Below are 23,551 nucleotides of genomic sequence, written 5' to 3'. Positions count from 1 at the left end.
GTTCCAGAACATAGTGGTATTTTTTTAAAACGAATAGCCACCATTCAATTCAATAATCAAAAAACAGCTTGGCCTACTGCTTCGCTTTGTTGTTTTTCTTCGATCTGGTGATATCCGGGCAAATTTGATACTTATCGTGTTAATAGATGTATAAACTTACTTAAAACGTAGAAATTCTTTCAAAACGATCAGTGGTTTTATGCGGTGTATTAAAGAAATAGAATTTGATTATAGCATGCACTTTACCTTTTCAAGCAAAGGAAAATAGTAAGGTTGTTAACAAAAATGTAAGGGTATTAAGTCTTTCTTGCTCTTTCTTATGCTGAATCAGCTTACAAAAACGAAACTTGATACCAGTCTTTTTTTAAAAAAAATAAACAAAAGAAGAATGTGCGACATGCGAAGGAGAACCACGAAACAATAGCATCAAAAAGAGATGTAAGCAAAATTATTTTTGTATTGGGTTGGTTTATTCTGAGCGCACAAAGCCTTTAACAAAATGACAAAGACAAGACAGAAGCAATCTCATTTTGCAGCTCGAAGATCTTTTTCTTGCTCACAAATTAAATCCCTGTTAAATTTATCAGAATTTTTAATTCGCTAATTTTAGTTCGCGCGAAAAACAAAATTCCATTCACTTGCACGTACTATGCAAACTTGACTCCAACGGGGCTATTTTTCGCCATGGTATTTATCTAAAAAAAGCGCCCTATTCAACGGGGGTGTACATAAAGAAGAGAATTTGATACAATAATTTTATATACCTTATATATTTACAGAATTTTTTTACGTAAATACACAATGATTTTTAAAATAAATTATTAACTTGCAGAAAATATTAATTTAATAAATATAAATCATAAAGTACATTACAGATGAATTTATTTTTTATATATATATATATATTTGCCAAAGAGAATTTGTGCTTAAATTCATTCAACAAACTAGCTGGGCACTGAACAAATAACATAGCCTCTTAGTATGATGTTATACGTCACAGTTGCATCTCCACGCATAACCAGCTAAAAAAAATCAGCAATATAAATGGAATGTACGTACAAGCAAATAAATACCGTTAACCATGGTTGATCAAAAACAAAGTGATTAGTGGATAAGTAGGTCGTGATCAATGTCTCAAAATTTTTATCTTATAATAACATTTTTATGTAATTATAAGAAGAATCCCAGTTAGAGAGTTGTCTTTCAATTTCAGTGCAGAACTCGAGTAATTTATAAGGAAAAGCTTAAACTAACGAACACACCTACCTGAACGGAAGATTTAATCAAATGTCCAGGCTAAATAAAAAGAACAACACGGTGTTACCATCCAATGCGAGAGTACTGAAAACGAGATAGTTGTTTGAAATTTTTACGAGTCAACACTTACGTCATATTGTGGTGGAATTGTCCATTTAAAGGATAAATCTCTTCTCGCCCCTATATCCACACCACCCTGTAAACATAAAAAAGCATTTACAATGCTGCAGCAGAATCTGATACACAACATGCAAATCTGTTGGTTGTAACCAAAATTTGACACTCTTCAGAAGAAATTACAGATTCCACACAGGAAAGGAGTACCTTTAGATGATCGATAGTGAAGCCCTTTTCATTTGCATCTTTGGTATTTTCAATCACAAAATCGCAAGACTGAAATAAAAAATAACTGTATGGTAACTTGAAACCAATGCACTATCGCAAAACTTTCTTTTGACGTTGCCAAACACTTTCCATTTATATTGCTTTTTCTTAAATTACCGCAAATACACGATATGGCGTCCGTGGTATTTATTCAAACTCGAGAGGGGCGAGAGTAGCGCTTAATAAAAACAATTAATTTTCTCACTTTTTAGTAAGTTTTTAACCTCCAAAGTATTAGATTAGAACTTCGGAAGAGAAACGAAGTAAATTATAAATAATTTAAAAAAAAGCTCATTTTTATCAGTTGCGCTTAGAATTTATAGTAGTTTTAATTATACTCGCTGAAATTAAATATGGTACCTCGAGCAAGGGTGCAATCCAACCCACTTAAAGAGAACCTAATGCTTATCACACCTTTTTTGTTTGTGTGGACGATTTAATACAACCAAGCTCGATTATACGTTCAGCAGGTGGTGTTGAATCGGTCAAGACACTGTGAAAGGTTAATAGGACAGTCTTTTCATATGACTTCGCGTCTAAAATGGGAAGAAAAAGAATAGAATCTTTTTTTTTGAATATATCTTCAATAAAAAACATATTTGCAAAAAAAAAAAAAAAAAATAAAAGAACATAACTCGCTATATATGCAGAAGAATATATAAGTTACGAGTCGTTAGTCCGTGGAAAATTCATGAACCTTAGACATTCGCTATCTTCAACATCTGCTATTTTGGGCAGTCTTGTGGAAGTTAGAAATAGCAGATGTCGACTGTATTATTAAGGGCTTGGTCTTGATATATTCTTAGCATGCTCTTTTAAATCGAGGCTCGAATCTTTATGCATAAAAAGCTGTGTTTAATGAGATTTCACTGTACTAGTTGAATAAAAAACGTTCAACTAAAAGCTTGACATGCGTAGCCTACCTATATCTTCTTTTTCACCATTTACTAAGCTTTCTTCAGCAGGAATTAATCTGTCCCATCCTCTTGCAAAGGCAATGTTTGGCCAGCCTCGACCAACAAGGTGAACGTGCGTAAACTCCTCCTAGATTAACATACGTTAAATTGAAATGATGATAACATTCTGAGAAACAGTTCACGACTGACGAAACATGAAACAATCCATTTATCATCCCAATTGATAGCGTTTCATTGGAAAAGTAAAGAAAATAAGACATACAGCACCGTTCACATTTATGAGTAATTCGTCACGATACAGTTCGCTCGCATGATCAGGAGAAAATGATATCATGATGTCCTTCGACTCACCTGTACATAAAAAAAACTATAAAATTGAACGCACCACTTCTCAGTTGTGTTTCAGACACGTGATAGGTGATAGTTAAGTTTACTTACCGGGTTTGAGAATACCGTGAGCCGGTTTACAACCAAACACGCACAAACTTGATCTGTTGGGTGGACCTGCATAAAAACAACAAAAAGATTGTGATAAGGCTAATACAAGGTTTTTTCCTAAGGCCAAAATAAATACCCAATTAACAGCAATCTGTCAGGATTATTTTTTCTATAGCGAACAAGTCTTCACATGTGAAAGTGTGAGAGCATGAAAAATAGTTAGATATTCTTCAAAGATTTGGGTTGTAACAAAAAGCATCGAATGAACTTCGATTTGTTGAAAAAGCGAATGGACCTCAGTTTGTTGAAAAAGGCAAGAATCAACTAGGCTTAAAAAAAAAAAAAAGAAAAAAGAAAATTTAAAAAAATGAAAATAACGATTCGAACAAGAATCAGGTATCTACTCACCAATAAGGAATGAACAATTCGAACTCTCCAAACAATCTTTGAACTGCTTTAAATAAGCGGGCAGGGTTTGGGTGCGACTATGTTTGCTTGTCAACAGGCTTCCAAGTGTTAAATCAAACACAAGAGACAATTCCGAAGCATTAGTCACCTAAACAAGAAGAATTTACTCTGAGGATTTCCCATTTTATGTTGAGAGTCAGTGAGTTGGATGTACTAAAAAATACACAGTATCTCTTGTAAAATTAAATATCCCAGAGTTAAAGACACCAGTTCAATTATCAACTTTTATGTAAAATATCGCTGTAATTCTTTTTGAACATCTTTAAGCCTACCTCCTGCGAAAAAAACAAAAAACAAAACAAGTTGGCTTCATATGACAGAGCTTCAAAAGTTGACTATTTTAATTTTTTGAAAAATCTCGATCAGCTCTCAAGATCTTTTACTTAGATTTTTTGATAATTAGGCTAATTAATGCATGACATCATGTATTAGAAAACATGAGGTGCTATTTTAAGGGTTTATCACGACGATGTAAATATGTTCACCTGTTTAGTTTAATATTTAATACGTATATTAACATAAATATTATAGGAGAGGCGAACAAAAAACTTTTTTGTGGCAGCCACAAAATAAATTTTAGGCGAGGAAGCAAAAATTAAGGAGCGTCTAAATCCCAAAATATAATAAAATACCTACTATAACGACACACAAATAACTATGTTTTATAAATAAATATCCATATTCCTTTCTAGCAACATTTTTACAAAGTTTTTATGGCTGTGTGGGGAAAAAAGAAGCAAGTTTAAGATGTACTTACCAATAAAAATTAAAAATAAAAACTTTAACTCAAGAGAACCAAGAATATTTTACATACAATCGTAGTGTCGGCATTTCATAACCTTTGTTAATACTTCTTGGAACTTTATAAACATCTTTCACAGCCAATAATAATATTCTTTTCGTAATTTGGTTCGCTTTTTCACAACATACATCCAACTATGAAGTTTGTTGTGATGAGAAGGCGCCAAATTTGATAAATACACAGACCGGAAACTTTCAACAACAAATCGAACGTGCAATATGGCGGTTTCAGCTTTGTTTACAAATCTTTATTTTCTTTATCTTTACTCATGAATTAGTTTACTAAGTTCAATAATAAAAATATTTTCGTCGTGTTATTCAACTGATAGCAATTTTGCTATTTTGATCTTTAACTTTTGTATTGTTTTTAAAAAAACAGTGTGATAATCGAAGCGCGGTCATCACTGTAGAGAAAGATCTAATATTATTTCTGAATAACCACCAGTTTGGCAAATGTGTAAAAATACTGAGACATAAAATGAATGATTCAGCATAATAAAGGATAAAAGTGAAAACTAGTTTTTTGTAATAAACTTCTAATGAAGAGATATTCTGGGTATAATGTGAGTATAACGTGTTGTTGTGCTGCAAAGTTTTAAGCCACAAATTCACCTTTTTTAAACAAGCAGCTTTAAATTATTACCCCTTAATATAAAAACAGCAAATCTTTCAGCAAAACCATTTTTTACCTGATTTGATGCTAACTAAATATTACAAAAACTAAACAACTGTCAAGAATTTACGGGATATTCCAGACCAGCGGATCTGGTCTTTGAAATTATCTCAGGCATCACAAATTTTCAATCAGCAGCCGTGCCGCAGCTGTTCGCCTCTCCTTTAATACTTAGTTACCCAGATTATCATTTATACCAGCAATTGTTTTTGAATCGATGATGTTATAACTCCGCATAATTAGCTTAATTAGCTTAATAATAATTAGCATATGAAATAAACTTGTGTTTTTGCGCGAGATAGTCTTTATATAATTAAATATCATAGATACATTACCTTCAAAGTTGCGACCACTGTATCCATAATAAGGGCGTCGCCGACATCAAATGTATCGCCTATCGGTTCCAACGTAATGTTAGGCTTCACACCTTGTCCTTTTAAACGAATACGAACAGTATCTGTCAAAGATGACACCTCCAAGACTTCATAAAACTAAGGATCGAAATTCAAAAATATTTATGATCAACGGCGCAGTTTGGTTGATGAGTTTGCATCGCACAATATCATTAAAACTTACGTCATCATCTTTTTGCGGAGTAAAAGATAATTTCACTGAGAAGATATCATTCGGTTCAATCGGTCTCAGCGCGTTAACAGCCTCAAATGGACCAAGAGGATCAAGTAGAGATGAACTTAACTTTATATTTCAAACAGTAAAAGAAAGTTAAACCAAGGTATAGGATTACTTTCGCGGGCAGAAACTTTCGCGTATAAAAAAACGTGAAATTTACGGAATAGACTTTTGCGTTTTGCGGTTTTTGGAACAAATTTTGCAAAAAAAACTTTCGCGGTTATTTTCGCGTGAAAAACTTTCGCAAATGAGCAAAAATAAGATCTTTTTTAAGCTTTTTAATGTTTCTTGCTTTGTTAAAAGTTGATTTTTGATAAAAGCGAATTTCAGGAGGGGTCTTAAATTTGCTTGGAAAAGAAAGATTTTTTCGCGTGAAAAAACTTTCGCGTTTTTTAACTTGACTATGACTTCGCGTGAAAAAACTTTTGCGATTTGCTGTTTTGAAATTTCCAAAGGCAAAAACTTTCGCGAAAAAGGGCAAAAAACGCGAAAAACCTTAAAGTAAAAACGATAAAGGTAATCGGGTATCATATACATGAAAAGATACAGTTAAAGTTTCACTGGATATATTTTGAAGTGAAACTATTTGAGAATGCCGCTGACCTAAAAAAAAATGAACAGCAAGTTTTAAACTTTCTAATTGCTTTTAAAAACAATAGGACAAGCATGCCTAAAAGACGGAAGATAAAATGTTACGTTGGCTGGCTTACATTGGTAATTCCCCAAGTTATTTAGACGTATTTAAAGATACTGTTGCCACCCTCTACTTAAGTGCGCCATAATTAGGCTTTTTAAAAATGCCTTGACGGCGATTTTTTCACATCTCTCAGTGGCTGGAATATCTTAATTTACTTCAAAGCGTTTTAAAATAGGTGAATATGTTATTGTCTTGAACCCAAGCTTAAAAGTAATCAATGTCTAATATGGTCTAACTTTTACTCGTACAAATTAACAAAAAAAAAATCCTGTTTGCAAGAGCTATAAAATCGTCTGTACTCAAAGCCAGGGATAGCATACCAACTGAAACTTTGGCAAAATCAACAAGATTATCGCCACTTTCTGAGACAACGATCAACGACGGCCTCACAGATGGACAGTGGGCTTTCAGGTATAACGTATTGTGTACACTGAAAATAAATAAAAAGGTTTTAATGGAGAACAACAAAACAGTATCCACTACGTAGTGACACTCACTTATATTGCATATTCGTGGAATCAACACATTCTCCGTACGCGATGAAGCAAGGTATCTTGTAACATGACAAAATGTTCTCATAATTTCTTTGTAAATATAATTGAGCTTGCTTCCTTTGATTAGACCTATCAAAATACAAAAACAAACAAGAAAAGAAACAAATAAAAGTATGTAATAAAGTCACAAGTCATAAGCTGTACCTACCTATCATGAGTACGCTTGTCATTAGCGAGCTGTTTGCCTGATGATTGCGTTTGTGATGTATTGCCTTTAGCTCTGCTGTTTCCCTTTTGATTTTTACTTTTAATTTCTCTATGCTTCGCTTCAGTTTTTTCTTCTATGCATTGGATTGTTTCGAATTGTTCTTCTTCGACCAACTCTAATGTTTTTGCATCGACGACGTTGTCATCCAATCTCGGGGAAAACGTTATATGTACGATGCACTTCTACAACACAAAAAAACGTTTACCTTTAATACAAGGTGTGGAAATTTTTTTAATTGCAGCTGCCATCAAAGCACAAATGTGATCTTCCTTTCACAAGCTGGACAACATTTTTTCAAATGGGAATTTTATGCGTATTTTTTAATACGAAATATAGCCGTTAGTGCATCCTCTCCAGTACACTTAACATTGTGCATTTAGCTCTGGCAGGTTATCGGCTGGATTTGAAGTTGAAATTTGTGTGTAAAAGCCATGACTAGAATCAAGAAAACAAAAAAGCATGTGGCGAATTTTGCTTCCCAATATTATTATTTTTAGGATGTCGTCGAGGAAGGCAATAGCTGTAAATTAGGGATAAACCGTTTGATATTTACCTAGTTTCGCTCATGCTATGACCTAGTTTTCAAATGTTTTCTTTAGAAATATGTTTAATACTTGAAACAAATACTTTTTTAGTAATGGCTGTCCTTAGTTTTATTATTACTCTTATTTTCTCAAAATGTTCAATATAATGGAGTGAATTTTTGATGAAAGATTATTACTCACTTTACTCACTTCAACAATAAAATCAACGTCAAATATTTTGGCTATTCCAAATGCTGATAACAGCGAGAATGATAAAACGAAGAAGAAAAAGAGGAAATAATTCTTTTACAATTTGAAGAGCTGTCTGACGGGGATCAAGAACATTCGAAACATATTTTATCTGCGTCACCTGTACCTGTCGCACAACTATCGCCGCTACGTATTGAATGGTCACATGATGATGAGGGATAGGTTCCGCCGAATGATTGACAAAAGGAGTATACCAATTGAATTTGTAACAACAGACTTTTATGAGCTTTTTTATGACAAGCTTATACAAAATATCTCAACTATGATAAAGAGTGCTGCCAACAAAGTTGACAACGCGACGACAAGATCTCAAAAAGTTGTTTGGCATTATTTTATATACGGACATTGTAAAACTACCAAACCGTAATTGTACTGGCAAACCAAGATCTCCCTGATTGCGAAAACCATCACTGTTAATCGATTTGCTCAGATTCTGCACGTACTGCATCATAACAACTTGATATCAAATGCAAACAACCAAAACTATAACAAATGCTACGAAGTGCAATCATTAACCTACAAAAAAAGTTTGGCGGTTGATAAACAAGTGGTCCCATTCAAAGGGTTGAAGCGATATCTCCTAAAAAGTGAAGTTTTGGGCACTACCTGGCATGTCGAGGTATATGTACAACTTTGAAATAGATGGAGAGAAGGGTGAATCTGGACCGCCTGCTGGTTGCATTGCACCAAAGAGTATCGATGGAAGTCGTTTTACGCATCTGTAAGGCGTAAAACAACATAATCTTGTACAAAATTGGTAGATTATTTACCATCTGTCATGACTATTGGTACTGTGAATGCAACACGGTCCAGAAGCTGTACTCTAACAAGTGAAAAGAAGAAGTTAAAAGGGAGGTACGTGGAGCCTTTGCCGAGGTCCTTGACAAAATCAAGTCCTGGTTTGATAACAAAAAATGTCAGTGATATCAAAATTTGTTGTAAGAAATCCAATCGGAGAGTGTGTGCAGGTAGGTCGGGAAAACCATCACAAGGTAACCATCACAAGGTAACCATCACAAGGTAACCATCACAAGGTAACCATCACAAGGTAACCATCACAAGGTCACCAACACAAGGTAACCATCACAGGGTAACCATCACAGGGTAACCATCACAAGGTCACCAACACAAGGTAACCATCACAAGGTAACCATCACAAGGTAACCATCACAAGGTAACCAACACAAGGTAACCATCACAAGGTAATTGTCACAAGGTAACCATCACAAATGAAAAATGAAATGATAGTTATCCAAAGTTTCTTACTAGCATATGTATTTTCCTTAATAACCCATTAAGTTCAGATGTTGACGTACCAGACTTTTAAGTATCCACAAGCGTGTCAAACCAATGATATTCCTGATGATGTGAGACATGATAAATACAACCATTGAACAATTCTGGTGGACATACCACACGAAATGAAATGCAAGAAGAACGATTGTAAACAGAAGAGTATGTTACAACGCAGCAACATTTCTATGCGTGAACAAAAAATTCCTCTTAAAGAGTCTTTTTTGGACTTCCATGGAGCTGTTTAGTGGTGATTTTTTTTATTTCAATAGATATAAAAATTGTAGCATTGATAATTTGTAACTGTTTTGCATGTATTTTATAAATTTCATAGATGAAGGGAAATGTTTCTATAGTAATGCACAACGTCCAATGCACTGGAACAATTATGGGGATTTATTACGTACCATCTAAGGTTTAAATAATTTTTTAAGTACCTTGTGCATTAAAGGGTTAACCACGAAGTCAAGTATTTTATAAAATCAGACATCGAAGAAGTAGTAAACATATTCAAGTACTTAAGCTATCACTTAAGCATATTTTCTTTACAATTCATTAATTCTTTTTAAACTAATTTTCCAGTGTCCGTTGGTCGATTATTTTAAACATGCTGGATTGCATAAAAACAACAAACCTTGGGATTGAAGAATATGAGAAAACAAACCTCTCCGGGAAACACAGTACCAACACATGGTGAAATTGTGATGGGAGCATCATTTGGAACTACGAAGTGGAAAGATGTCGGTCCCACGGGAAATATGTCACCATTTCCTATTCTTGGAACTGGATGCGTAAACTGGTTAGTACTTGTGTGATCGTTAATTACGGAAAAAAACGTCGACGAAGTGTCGTTCACCGCAGTAGCGCGAAATTTAATCAGCGAATCAGACAACTTAAGTGGCGGTAAAACACCTACGCCCTTGCATCGCAGCAAGAATTCACGCCCGATGTGTGACTTGCAAATAAGATCGAATTTATAATCCTGAAAGAAATAACATATTTGCAAAAACAATTTGAAGAAATCTTGGCAAAGAACAGAAAGGGTTTTGTTTCCATGGTAGTTAGAATTTTACCTGTGCTTTAGTTGGATTGAATGAAATATCAAATAAAAGTTTTTCATCTGGTAAAATTGTACCAAAGCCATCATTTGGTTGCACATCTATCACCTGCAAAAAATATCGCCATTAAAGCTTGGTTTCCAATAACCTAAATTTTGTTGCACAACAGCCATTTTAACAACTTTTTTGGAAGCACATTTGTACAACAAAAACAAAACAAAATTTGTTCTATCTCTACGACAGTTGCACAACAACTGTTGCAAAATAACTATGGAATTTATTAGAAACAAAGCTTAAGAGACTGCACTTTGAGTTACACAGTTACAGGGCCTACAAAACGGCTGTTGGTTTTCGACTTTAGTGACTTACACGAAAGTCAAGCTAATGACTGATCACTGAGGACTAAAACAACATCTTAAACATTATATTGAACATCCAAATATAACTGAAAATGACAGAAAAATTTCCCACATATATTTGATATCCATAATTATTCGATATAAGTACTTACCTTGCTTTTAACTTAAGTTTTCTAATAAAATTAACTTCAAACTCTTTGAACAAGAAAGCTAGCTATATCCTTTGAAACTTTGCATAGAAACATATAAGTTTATTGAACATAAAGCCAGTCAAAGCAACAACAATGACTTTAAAATCTTTTTAGAGATAAATTATCTTCTCAAAGCTAGTAACATTGCATTTCTTAACAAATACAGTTCCTCGTGTTATCTCTGTTCGCTCGTCAATACAAATTTCCGATTTACTGATATTTTTTATCTTACAGACCGTAGCGTATTTCATCGCCATAAAAAAGTAGCAAATTCATCATAAAAAAGAAATTATTCATAAACAGGTTGTCTTTGACCTTTTGAATATGTCAGGGGGGGATTGGTGCCACATTTCGGCAATGATTTTGGTCAGCGTTTTATCAGGTCGGCGGTCGTTTCGGCGGACATTTCAATGATCCGGCGATCGTTTTTTGGCGCTGCTACGTGACGACGGCGGTGATTTTGGGCGTTGTTTTTATGATCCGGCGGTGCCTTCTTTTTAAGAAAGTAACAGTCGAACTTCGCTATATCTAATAAATCCATTGATAATACTGCCTCGCTCCTTCCTAGGACGTTAGACTGAGACAACGGGGTACTCGACCAAAGCGCCACATGGAACTGAGTCGCTCTGTAGAGTCAATTGACCGGGTCGCTCTAAAAAAAAATTCGGCGGAGTTGAAAGAGGCGCTGTGATAAGGCGGTGCAGGTCGTCGGTAAAATAATGTTGGTATTTCGCAGAACAACTATTATGTGAAGCCAAAAGCGAAAGAGAAAGCAACATACAAGATGGCATCGAATTAAGAAAGTAAGCTTTTAAAAAATGAAAGAAAATATCAATGTATTTTTTATCACTGTTTCCACAGTTAAGAACATGCTAGGAAAGCATCTGATGTTCTAGGTGGCAGTTCAAGTTCAATAAAAGTCAAGGAAAGTGAATCATTTTTTTGTAAAGGACACACATACACGAGAGTTTTGTTGTCTCCCTTATACCTTCTATCTGTCACACCCTCACAAAAAATTATAAATCTTTTGAACAAAGCAGGATTGGGCAAAAAGAAAATTGAATTTAACAAAAACAGCTCACACCAGGAAGTGGTCATAAGAATTAGAAGAAGCTTGTTTGTTGACGTCGGTGGGTTTAAGTTATATCGTGCTCAAGATGAAGGCTTCCACATGTCAATTGTGCAACTGACTACTAAGTGGTATGACGTATCGAAACTGAGAGAGGAAGTGGTTGTTTATATATAAAACCATTGCAATAAAACTTCGATCTTTCTACTTTTTTACATGACGAGGTAAATGCATGTTTTATTGATTTTTTTTAGTGATATAAGTCATGCGACATCTTTTCACTTCTTCTTAAAATGCACCGATAATGAAAATACATTCGAAAAAACTTTTGTTAAATCATTTACGTTCTATTCCATTCAATTGCTTATACATGATTCCACATTATGGGATGAATGATTTACTTGTCAGCAACCCATTGTTGTATAGATTGTTAGTCATATTTTCATTGTTCAAAGCCCAGGTAAATCTCACTGAGATGTACAAAAAAGAGGAAGACCAAGAGTGAGTTGTCAGACATGTGATGTTTCAGTGTATCTGCAAGAATTCAGTGAGCACAAGTAAGAAAATTTGTTATATATATAAACATCAATATTTATTTTCACTTCTTCAGAACTTTGTACTGAAATATTATAAATATAAATTCTGTACAGAAAGAATACTGTATGAAATATAAAATGAGAATATAAAAACAAAAGCCTTGAATTTTCCGATATGAGCTTTTTGGTATGTATTTGGTGAGTTTTTATAATGTATATAATTGACTGTTCAAATGTTCAGGGGTTAATAATTTTTGAATTTCGAGACTATCGGCACAACGTTGCCAACACAGACCAGACGTTAATGCAAGGAACATATAACATGAATACAACATCCTCTGCCCTTTTTATGTCACTGTAGCATTCATGCTGTAAAAGAAATTGATCCCATACAGGAACAAACTTATCATTGTAATCCACCGCAAGTTAATCATGAAAGTGTTTACAAAGCTCTACAAAACATAAGGAATGAAGCGTTAAAAAAATTAAAAAATAAGTTTTCTTGTGATATACGAATATTCCAAGTTTGTAATTACTGTCAAAGATGAGGATGCTGTTGGCGATGGTGTTGCTAGAGATGTATATGCATTTATTTTTTGTAAAGTTGTATGGAGACTGGAAAGGAGGAAGATCAACTAAAGATTATAAGGAAAATAATCACACGTGCATTATTGCTGTACAACATATTCCCATTACAAATTTGCAGAGCTTCATTGAAGTACAACCTGTATCGCAATATCACAGATGAAAAGCTATTATCATCCTTTTTTGAGCATCTACAGGAGCGGGAAAGTTTATACATACAAAAACTTATTGCTGGTAAAACTATTGAAGTACAGCCAATTGTTAATATATTTTCTAAATATGAAATATTTGATCTTCCTACAGTTAAAAATATTAGAGAGCTGTGTAAAAAAGCAGCAAATGTATGCTTAATCCGATTATCACTCTTTTCAAAAATTTTGTGATGTTACCGATGACTGGTGTCTGAATGATATTGGAGTGAGTTGAAGTATTCATGTGAACACATTTAACATTTCATATGTAACACTCGGTCTTTATTAATTATTGTTGAATTTATCCACTTTGCCAAATCCTGGCTTTTTTTGACATTTAAACTTACAATATTTTGTTACTGTAAAAATGTTTCCAGGTTCAAAAAGTCTTATGTTAGTATTGAATTTGTTTTTGATTTTTGTATGAGAGCAGGTGCAATAACGTGTAAGAGTGGGTCTATCGTGTTTTCAAATCTTGCAAATCGCTTGCATCTAACGGACTAACTTCAATCGCGTTAGAGATATCTCGCATAGCTGTAATTGGTTCATTCGAAGCTAAACGGTAATGCGATGTTTCTTCTTAAAAAAATATTGGCATCAAGAGAATCAGTATTGGTTTAAAAAAATAGTAATGATACACAACAAAAAGTATTACTTCATGAGACCCCCAGCAATCTCAATCAATTGTCGACTGTGATCGTCGAATACTATGCAATCCGTAAATTCATAATTGATTGGGAGACTTTGCCTTTCGTGCTAATTGTATGCGCATTCCAAGCCGTAACGAATTCATTTAGGTGCGGCAAGAACACATAGTGCAAACAATACATATGTATTTTACTTTCAATGTTGAAGTGTCCCAACTGTTCAAGTCTTTGAAATATACCAGCAGATATCTTAGTCACGGCCACATAGATATCCACCCAAAGACGTTCGATGCGTTGATTATGCACACTTTTAGATGCAATGAAACTTCCTCTCTTTATTCCTCTTTCTGGGTGTGTCAACATATACCTAGCTACTTCTATGTTCTCGCTGGTCACCTCTTACACGCGAAGGCAAACCGTGTTTGTTTATTCCTTCTAAAAAAATTGGAAAAACAGTTTGTGGTTCATTGTTATTTTCACTAGATAAATATATATTATTTTTCTCGAATATCAATCTATGCATCCGTGTATAACGAGGCGATACCTAAACGGGGAAAAAACAATTCACAAGTTAAACACGGTGCAATATTCAATGATACTTTACTTTTTAAAACTTCACACTTTGCAATAAGGTTATGATTTCCATCCATACGCCACATAGACAACAGTCCTGCGACTTTATATTTTTGGTGAACCACGGTTCTTTATTACAAAATTCGTAATACGATACATTCAGGATCGCCTCTACGGATGGGCTCCCGAAGCCGGATTTCTTGTACGCGAATTCCAGCAGAAAACAGAAAACCCTTCATTTTCTTGTATCCTGTATTTGGGAACCGTTTGATGATCTTTAAAACTTCTTCATCAAGATCCGATTCACTGATTTTAAAGAATTTTCTTTTGATCATAATGTCAAACACTTTCAATCGTCGCTTAATAGTTCTTTTACTGATATCGGATATTTGGGGTATATTGAAACCATTCTCTGTATAAAATTCAAGCTGCTTTTTAGTTATTATCAATCTTAATGGACCAGGTCTGGTCGTTGTTTCAATATCTAACAAAATTGTGGAATAGGAATATGTATGGAAACGGCGTTTTTTCCCCAAAAGCCCATTCAAACACCAACCACCGATGTACTACATCGTCTCTTGAAGTGTTTCGCCGCGTTGTGCAACCATCGAAAAAACGAAAGTAAGGGGTTGAAACGACCCAGGCAATAAAACGCCGAGAAGAACACCCCCGGTCTCATTATACCAAGAACACCTCGATTATTGATACACCAGCCTCAAACACCGTCGGATCATAAAAACAACGGACAAAACCATCGTCGACGTCGCATAGCACCGCCGAAAAACCTGATAAAACACCGACCAAAATGATTGCCGGAATGCGGCACCGATCCCTCCGTGATATGGGTAGTCCGTTTATTACACGTCATTCTTCGGATTGGGCAGGAATTGAGCTTATTGAATAGTTTCGTAGCCCCTTTAAAGTCAGACTAACGCCACAAGTGTCGTAGTTACCATGGCATACAATTGACGTAAATTTTCTTTAATTTCTTATATTTTTAATTTAGTAAAAAGTGGAAAAAGTTGGGATTTCAAAGTTAACTCCACTGCCTCCCAACAGTGTTTATGATCCTTCTAAATATATCTTTGACAGGGTTTTTACAAGCTGATGAAGAGTATAAATAGCGACAAACCTCTGGTGTAGCGACAAAACCATATCGCTGCGGTAAAACTGATTTGTTATGTAGCTGTATGGTTTTGTAAACAGTCTCACAGACTGTACAACAACCAAAGTTGACTTCGTCTACGTCGAACTCCAAATCGGACGAGGTAAGTACTGTTTGAAAGACAAACTTAACAGGCTGTGTCTGAAAAAAAAATCACTCAACTGTGAAAATCGGCTTTTAAATCTACCTGAAGAAACATAGTCCAAGATGCACATATGCGAACTGCACAAAATTGAGAAGGCCAAAAAAAGTTAAAAAAAATAATTTTTGATGTTTATAGAAAAACACAGCATACCTGATCAGCCACACGGAGAGTGATAGGAACTTCCAGTAACATGCTGTTTTTGTTCAAGAAACATTCCGCATCAGTGAGAAGTGTCTTTCGTGGTAGAAATTTCAACTGCGCAGAAAACTGTGATTCAGCCTGCACGTATGCCGTCTTTGGTAAAATTTCAAGATGATTGCGCAGCTCTTTAGGTTGTTCAAATCTTAACCGAAGTGCAGACGTTGCTCTAAAATGTGGTATTTGAACAAAATTAAGATTCATAGAATATTTGACATAAAATGAAATACGTAATTGGAAACTACAAACTTTATTGTCGATGTTAGTATGAGACACTTGTTTATAACTAGGAATCAGAAGTCTGGGTTAAAAAAATTATTGAAATTGGGCGTTGATCCAGTTAAAAAAATTGCTAGGATTCATTGGGATTATGGTCTTTCAAAATTACGATCACACTGCTAATTTTATATTTTCGGTTTCTTATTTTTTCGCGCCTTTCGAAATACATATTGGCACACCATTAAAATTTCACGCAATCAATTATTAAACTATTTTTGCTTCTTTTTTTAACTAAGAAGATTAAATCTACCAGTAAAAAAAAGTTGGTAAAAAGTCACCAAATTTTGGGTGTCGGCGACTAAAATTTTTGACTCTGAAGCTTATGATGAAAGTAAAAGTTGATTTCACATTTTGCACGTTATATTTTGAAATTTGTGTTCACATTTTGCACGTTATATTTTGAAATAATTTGTGTTCACATTTTGCACGTTATATTTTGAAATAATTTGTGTCTTAGCAAGGCAAACATTAAAGACCTTTTAAAAGTTTTATATTCCACCTGATATTTGCATAATGGGAAATTTATGCTAACATTAAAAAATTACTCAATTTTGATAACTGTTTTAATAAATCCTACGAAAAGGTGGCTGGATATCTCTTGCTATAATACAGAGCTTATATCAACAAGGTTTAAATTAATTATAAATGTTCTTTTTTTTATATTTTAATGAAAACAAAATAAGGAGAAAGAAATGGGAACTAGAAAAAACATCTGTCTGAGCAATCACAATAAAAAGAAGGAAGTAGCTAGCAAGCTTATCCGTAAGACGTGATTTTACAAGGTTGTTTAACTACAATGTTTCAACAAGCACGCTTTTTATTCTGTAATGAAATCGTTACCACTTAATGTAACATAGCAATTTCATTACAAAAAATGTGACAAAGGAAGTTATTATTCTTTTTTTAGATGTAAACAACAACAGCAACAACAAACAGAAGGATGTACAGCAACAACACCAGCACTCCGCCACATGACTGTCACACATATTACACTCCGCTTTTGCACATTAACACAGAACATCTCGTCGTCCTGAAAGTGTTAGGTATCATCACATTTATACTAAATGGCACTATTAACAGCTTCGCTACCATTATGATTGTCAAAACAAAACAACTAAAGAACCCGTCAGTACTCATCATATGCTATCTAAGCGTGTCGAATTGCGGCTTGGCGTTTGCTAACTTTTTACTGTTGATTCTCTTGTACGCAGAGAACAGTTCATGCATATTGGAAATCGCAGCACAGTTCTTCAACACATACTTTTTGCACACCGCCGCGTTCATGATACTAGTGACTGCGTATGATCGCTACCTCAAAATACATCACTTACACAACTACCCTAAAAAAATGACGACAACCAAAGTCTCCGTATTTTTCGCTATCATTTCTGGGTTAGCTTTTTTCCAAGGTGTGGCAAGAACTGTGGAAACATTAAACCCCCATATACACTTGTCTGGTTTTATTTTATTGCCCATGAATTTTGTAATGCTCATTTCGACTACAGTTTTCTACTTGAAAGCGATACGAGCGATGAAGTTCATTCGACGGAATTCACACAACCAAGACATCTTAAAGAGTGTAGATGGCACAGTAACAAAGCTTTCAACCTTTTACCTGCTATCTGTGTTCGCATTGTATCTGCCGTCACTCGCCACCAGTTTTTTAAAACACTTATATAATCTGGATGTTCTGCATTTCGTCTTTTTTATCGGTATGTTGCTTATCTACGTGAACCCGACTGTTAACGGGATAGTGTTTATAAGATTGAACCGAGCCATATACAAAAAGATAACAAGTATGGCGCGCACAGTCACTGATCACACTCGCAATCATGTGGCAGCAACTGGGGCAAGGCCGACAGACGATGTTGAAAACCGTGAAACAATAACAAGAAACAATTCAAAACGACCGTCAGCGGTCGCGTAATGCAGTATTTTAGTATGAAAAGGCTCCGCTACTAAATATTTTAGCTGCATCAGCTGGCTGGTTAAATATTAGTATTACGTAGCTGGTTCATCAAGACATTTCAAGCTATTCTTCACTATACGAATATCAGTAAAAAATATTTCAATGTTGGTGTTATTTTACCTATCTATCTAGAGGCTTCACGAGTCAACTTTAAAACAACAGAAATTCTAACCATTATAACAGATAATAAAGAGAAATATAAAAAATGGAGCATAGCTTTTTGCTTTCTAAGAATTGTTTTCCCCCTCTTTTCTTTCGGTAGCCAAAGTCCAGTTATACAAGGATGGATGGATGCTATAACTTTTCTCCCAGATCGGATACATTTTTTTGCAACAAAAAATCCAAGTATATAAAAGTTTTGCAAAATCGCAAAAATCAATCGTCCAAAAAAACTGCATTTAAAGATAAAGAGACTGTTGCGTTTATTTCAGGAAATAAAAACATGTTATTGTTACTGTTATTTTTTTACCTTCTTATTTTTAGCTTAACTTTTTTACGAAATCGTTTTATAAAAAAGGATACGCTATTCTGATCAACGTCTTAAGTTCCATCCAACGAAAAAAACGAGAAGCGATCTTCATTTTATGTAATTATATAAAAACACAGTTCAATTTTAAATTAACAACTTGAGAGATCTCTGTAGCTCAAATAGGAGCTTTAAACACTCTGGAACTGCCTTAGTGGTCCAACCAACAGTTAGGTTTTGATAACTTCGCGTACAATGATTTACATGCAAAAGCAATGCAACATTTTTATTTGTTGATTATAATTCACCTCGCAAAGACAATTGTCAGGGCAGGACAGCCGAAATTATTCAGTCGAATTTGCGATATTTACCGGCGCGCAGCATAGTAGAATATCATCATAACTAGGCTGAATAATTCCGATTAAATTTAACCGCTTTGTTTTATAATCTTATAAGTTTAAGCTAGCAAAACAATTCATGTCTCAAATTCTCTATTCCGTTTGTTTTATATTTTTGCAACCAAAATCGTGCAAAATTAAAACAAATAAAATCACCGCATTTGACATCTGCGTCCAATAAATGTTTTTTTACACGAAACCTGGCAAAGTATCTAGTGACAAATGTTTCTCAACTCAAGTTTCGTAATGAATTTGTTAATAAAATTAATTTTCAGGATGAAGATAAATATGTATACCAAACAACGCGTATTCCAAGTGTGAAGAAACTGTGTAAAATCGCCATTCTTTAAGTTACTCTGAAACATGTTTCACAACAAACAATCAGCAGTCGATAATCATGAAACTTTCTTTTTTATCCTGCACAGTTTGTTAAAACAAAACTTTCTCAATCGTGCAACAGCGGCATAAAGAAGTATACCGTTCCAACCAAGCATAAAAATGTCTGAGAGTAAAAATCCTGTTGTTAAATTTGACAAAATAAATTAATTAAACAAATGAAATGCATTCACACTGTAACATTTTTAAACTTTATATTATTGTGGATGTACTTGAACATTAGGAGTCTTATAATGAAATAGCAAATAAATAAATGAAATAAATTAACAATAATATAGCAAAATGAACAGAGTCAGATCTATTAATTTGTACTATTACCGAGTACTGTATAAATCCATTGATTAATGAATTTATAATTAACGAGATTTGTGAATTACTCTTAGAAAAAAATACTAAAATGACGATTTTTCGTTAGCTAGGAAAAAAAATACGAATTCTTTCTACCATACCAGGTATTTCTTGCAACAAAAAGCTATACGAGTTAATATCTGCAGACAGTATGTATCAAGAATCACACAAACGTCAGAAAAATTCGGTAGACGCTATGAAAACTGAAAATGGTGAAAAACCAGTGACAGTTAAATCTGTCAGAATTAATTAGTTTGAAATATTGAATAACCTCTAAAACCTCTAAAATGACAAAAAGCCCTTTCGGTGGTATCTCTCACAAAGGTTTCCAATAAATGGCTTTAGCCAAATTTAAATGTAATTATGTTGAAATTAGGTATAGCCATGTAAAAGAGTCACAATAAAATCTAGAATTAACACTTTCGGAATATTGTTTTATAACACACCGACACACATCTCGTCAACTACCATTTTGTGACCTGTAAAACCGACATTTGCTAAAAACAGAGTTTGAACATATCAACATGTTAAGTTGTTTAAGGGAAACCGATAGGATAAATGATGTTAACCTATTTTAAAGCTGAAAAAAAATTGTTAGCAGTTTTTTTTTGTTTTTTTTTTAATTTTTGAAGAAAAACATCTTTTCGTTCGCATGATATTCACGCTAAAGATCCTGCACAATTATGATGTCATGTTGGTCCAACAGAAATTGTCTATATTTTTTTATGTAAAAAACAATCTAAAAACTGGAATAGGAAAAGTTTAGTCCCACCAGGACCCTTATACTTTCTGTTGACCACTCTGTAATTTTGGTTTTTGCTGAAGTTGTTAGGTAACCATAACTATGAAAAAACCCGGAAGACTTTAACTGACTATATAAAAAAGGTAAAATGCGAAGATCAAACCAAATCCCATGACACAGGATCCTTTGTTTTACTCGTTATTTCAGTCATTTTTATAGAAACGGGAATAAGAACGACAAAACATAAAAATTATTAAACAACAGATAAGAGCTATGAAAAATATTTATTTTTGATATTGAATATTAAAAAAACATGTAAAAACAATCTCACCTGTTATTAACGATAATCGCATCTTGATAAAGTCTGTCATACGTACATATCTTTAAGTCTACAACCTAAAGTTGTTAAGGGGAAGTGGCATGAAGTAGTGTGGTAAAATAAATGCGTAAATGTTTGCTATTTCTAACATGCAGACACTCATAAAGAAAAATTAGTCAAAAATCAATATTTGGAAAAAATAAACGACCCAAATTTCATTCGAATTTTTTACTGCCATGCCAACAGCTACAAGTCCATACCTCTCTTTCAACCCACACTGGAAGATCAATGGCTAAAGCTTTTGCTATCACCATGGCTGGCTTCAATTTGGGATCCGTGAACGCAATGTGGAATTCACATGAAATATTTCCTGGTTGTAGAGGAGAAAACAGAATGTCTAGTTGAGTTGAAGAAAACGGTGCTAACGTACCACTTGCAACCTACAACACAAACAATTACAACTTCAACACACTCCAAATTTTCCATTCAGACATTAAAACCATGTCATGGCACACAGGCTACTTATCAGAACTAGATCTAATAAATTTGCAGCCGTTGCTATCTGCTAAACTGTTTCATTATCTTTGCATGCTTCCATAAAAGTAATCATGAAAATTAAATGTTTATAGAAACAGTCTAAAAGGTATTTGTTTGGCAGCATTTCAGATCATACTTCTCAAATTTATACATAATTACTTCATCCAAGACTAACACAAATAATGGCATGTTAGCTGCGCAAGTGTTGCATTATGTTGAGATTTTAATACCCTTTTCAACAATTAAGTCATATCCAAAAAGATGTAACAATTGTCTTACTTTACCAACTCTCATACTATCAACTTTCTCGTTAGATTCAGCCACACCAACTGGCTGTTTATCACCTGTAAATTAAAAGATATCCTGAACAACACCATACATTATACTGGCAAAAAAAAGTATGGATGAAACCAACCTGTGACTGCAGCGTCACCATTTTCCTGACTTTCTTTGTTATTCTATAAAAACGACGTTTTTCATTTTTGACGTCTTATGATGACAGTGTTTTTGTGGTACTTAATCATACGAAGCATTACTTACAACATTTGTATCACTTGCTTCAGCATCAGGTTTTTCATCGCTATCACCTAAAAATTGTAAGAAAAAACTTGAGAAAAAGGTACTTGAAAACACAAATACGACACCGCTAAATAAACATCCTGCTTAAAACGTAGAAAATCTAATAAATATACATCTTAAATGAATATTTAACTCATGCAAAAAGCAGAAACACGATAATTATGTGAGACATGCGTGTGTTGTCTTCACGATTTTCCTCCAGCGTTTTTCATCAGAACAAGGAGTTTTTCAAGTTCTGTTCTACAGCAATAACGCAATGAAAGGAACGAGCTAGGTAGCTAGCTACTATTGAATTTTCAGATTTAATTGTGGTATTGTAGTTTATTTATATATTTTGATGGAAACAAAAAATCAAAACTTCTCACAACCGACTTATATAAAATATTTAAATCCTGAATCGGACGACATCTGAGGTCATTTACAAACAAATATTTACGATTGGTTAAGCTGTTACACTATTTCAATGATTAGGTCGCAAACATAACAATCATGAACAAAGTTACTGGTTCCCCTAATTAACCTAATGTTATTGAGTTTTTAAATGTTTTTTTTGTTTCGATTAAACAGGAAATCAAGAGCAATGCCACTGATATGATTTTTGTGGATAAAGTTAAGCGTCTCATTTCTGTATAGAATGCATCTGATCTATATCTTCTTCAAACCTCCCCTTTAATAAAAGTTTGGAAATTTTTAATGTCAGGGTCATTTATGTTTACTAAATCTTTAAAGTTAAATACTATGAAATTTAACACAATCTCATTTGCGTGTAAATAGCACAGAAATTAATGCGTAATTACAGTTGCAGGTTTTGTAGAAAGTGAAGTCTGTAGACAGAGCTCCGGTATTCTTTAATGTAATTGATCTTTTTCGTGTTTCTCCAACCACTTGAGTACCAAAGTCAACTTCATGTGCATCAACACATACCTAAAAAACAGTTGTACTGTAAGCAAACTGCAGTGGTTATTGTAGAGGTATTATTTCCATAGTAAATCTAATGTCGACTACTTTAGACAAGGTCCGTCCCTGAGCAACAAAATATTATATAAATCTACCTCACAGCGTTTTATCAGGCACTTGATGGGGATATAAAATATTCCAGTTTGAGCCATCATTTCAATACACCCCTCCATATCTTCATTAATCTAAAAAATACAACACATGTCAATGCTGATTACCATGACAACATTCAGGTGTGGCCAAGTTAGCATCCTACAATGTGAATTCAGATTACTCCACTCGATATTAACTTCTTATTTTCCTCCTGATTTTCCGCTGCTTTTTGCTGAGATTTCACTTATTGAACCTTGGGTAACCATGAACTTTTTAAATTATATTACAAGCATATCGATAAAACAGATCGTAGAAAATATGAATCTTCTGAAACTTAATATTTTTAACTTCCTGGCATTTTTCTTACATTTTAAAGAAACAGCTGATATTTCTGATTATGTTTCTAACATTTCGCCAATATTGTTGAAATTCCCGACAATTCAAGACTTTCCTGACAGAGTTAACTCCATGAACTTGTTAGTGTTTGATAATGAACAATCTATTTACTAACTGTGGCGTCATCCAGGAACATCAGAGCTGATGTCAAGATGAAGATGTGGCAGATGCTGAACTTTTTCATTACCCAAATTAGCAGATTTTAAAGATTTGTTCATGTTAACTGTAAACTTTTATGTTC

The 23,551-nt window shown here is 34.0% G+C and overlaps 2 protein-coding genes across 5 annotated transcripts in view; one reads left to right on the top strand and one right to left on the bottom strand.

Moving 5' to 3' along the window:
- Positions 1–741: 741 nt before the first annotated feature.
- The window catches only part of LOC130641649 (cilia- and flagella-associated protein 74-like), a 38,236-nt gene continuing 15,426 nt past the window's right edge, over positions 742–23,551 (bottom strand). For 2 of the 4 annotated variants that reach the window (XM_057448532.1, XM_057448533.1), the window contains exons 19-44: positions 22,917–23,006; positions 22,662–22,788; positions 21,826–21,872; positions 21,701–21,743; positions 21,565–21,629; positions 21,009–21,188; positions 20,761–20,825; positions 15,784–16,000; positions 15,456–15,629; positions 10,188–10,280; positions 9,779–10,096; positions 6,968–7,209; positions 6,763–6,888; positions 6,586–6,695; positions 6,116–6,171; positions 5,515–5,634; positions 5,274–5,429; positions 3,405–3,552; positions 2,997–3,062; positions 2,821–2,909; positions 2,565–2,685; positions 2,056–2,177; positions 1,582–1,650; positions 1,388–1,453; positions 1,267–1,296; positions 742–1,022 (exon numbers count right to left, since the gene is read on the bottom strand). In XM_057448532.1, the coding sequence (XP_057304515.1) occupies positions 945–1,022; positions 1,267–1,296; positions 1,388–1,453; positions 1,582–1,650; positions 2,056–2,177; positions 2,565–2,685; positions 2,821–2,909; positions 2,997–3,062; positions 3,405–3,552; positions 5,274–5,429; positions 5,515–5,634; positions 6,116–6,171; positions 6,586–6,695; positions 6,763–6,888; positions 6,968–7,209; positions 9,779–10,096; positions 10,188–10,280; positions 15,456–15,629; positions 15,784–16,000; positions 20,761–20,825; positions 21,009–21,188; positions 21,565–21,629; positions 21,701–21,743; positions 21,826–21,872; positions 22,662–22,788; positions 22,917–23,006 (3,018 nt within the window). In that variant the 3' untranslated portion in view covers positions 742–944. Of the gene's footprint in view, positions 1,023–1,266; positions 1,297–1,387; positions 1,454–1,581; positions 1,651–2,001; positions 2,178–2,564; positions 2,686–2,820; positions 2,910–2,996; positions 3,063–3,404; positions 3,553–5,273; positions 5,430–5,514; positions 5,635–6,115; positions 6,172–6,585; positions 6,696–6,762; positions 6,889–6,967; positions 7,210–9,778; positions 10,097–10,187; positions 10,281–15,455; positions 15,630–15,783; positions 16,001–20,760; positions 20,826–21,008; positions 21,189–21,564; positions 21,630–21,700; positions 21,744–21,825; positions 21,873–22,661; positions 22,789–22,916; positions 23,007–23,551 lie in introns of those variants that run through there. The other 2 variants (XM_057448534.1, XR_008982496.1) reach the window with 2 other exon arrangements.
- On the top strand, positions 17,012–18,294 carry LOC130641658 (uncharacterized). Its single transcript, XM_057448567.1, has 2 exons — positions 17,012–17,153; positions 17,322–18,294. Exons 1-2 carry the CDS (start codon positions 17,051–17,053, stop codon positions 18,035–18,037), a joined length of 819 nt encoding a protein of 272 aa, XP_057304550.1. The 5' UTR covers positions 17,012–17,050; the 3' UTR covers positions 18,038–18,294.

Source organism: Hydractinia symbiolongicarpus, chromosome 4 (assembly GCF_029227915.1).
Source record: "Hydractinia symbiolongicarpus strain clone_291-10 chromosome 4, HSymV2.1, whole genome shotgun sequence".
NCBI classification, from domain to species: domain Eukaryota; kingdom Metazoa; phylum Cnidaria; class Hydrozoa; order Anthoathecata; family Hydractiniidae; genus Hydractinia; species Hydractinia symbiolongicarpus.
This window is presented reverse-complemented; position numbering and strand designations above follow the sequence as displayed.

Excerpts from the sequence above, each read along its gene's own strand:
- LOC130641658 (XM_057448567.1), top strand. The coding sequence starts at position 17,051 with ATGTACAGCAACAACACCAGCACTCCGCCACATGACTGTCACACATAT. Across the intron at positions 17,154-17,321 it reads CGTCGTCCTGAAAGTGTTAG|AGAACAGTTCATGCATATTG; the intron begins GTATCATCACAT and ends TCTTGTACGCAG.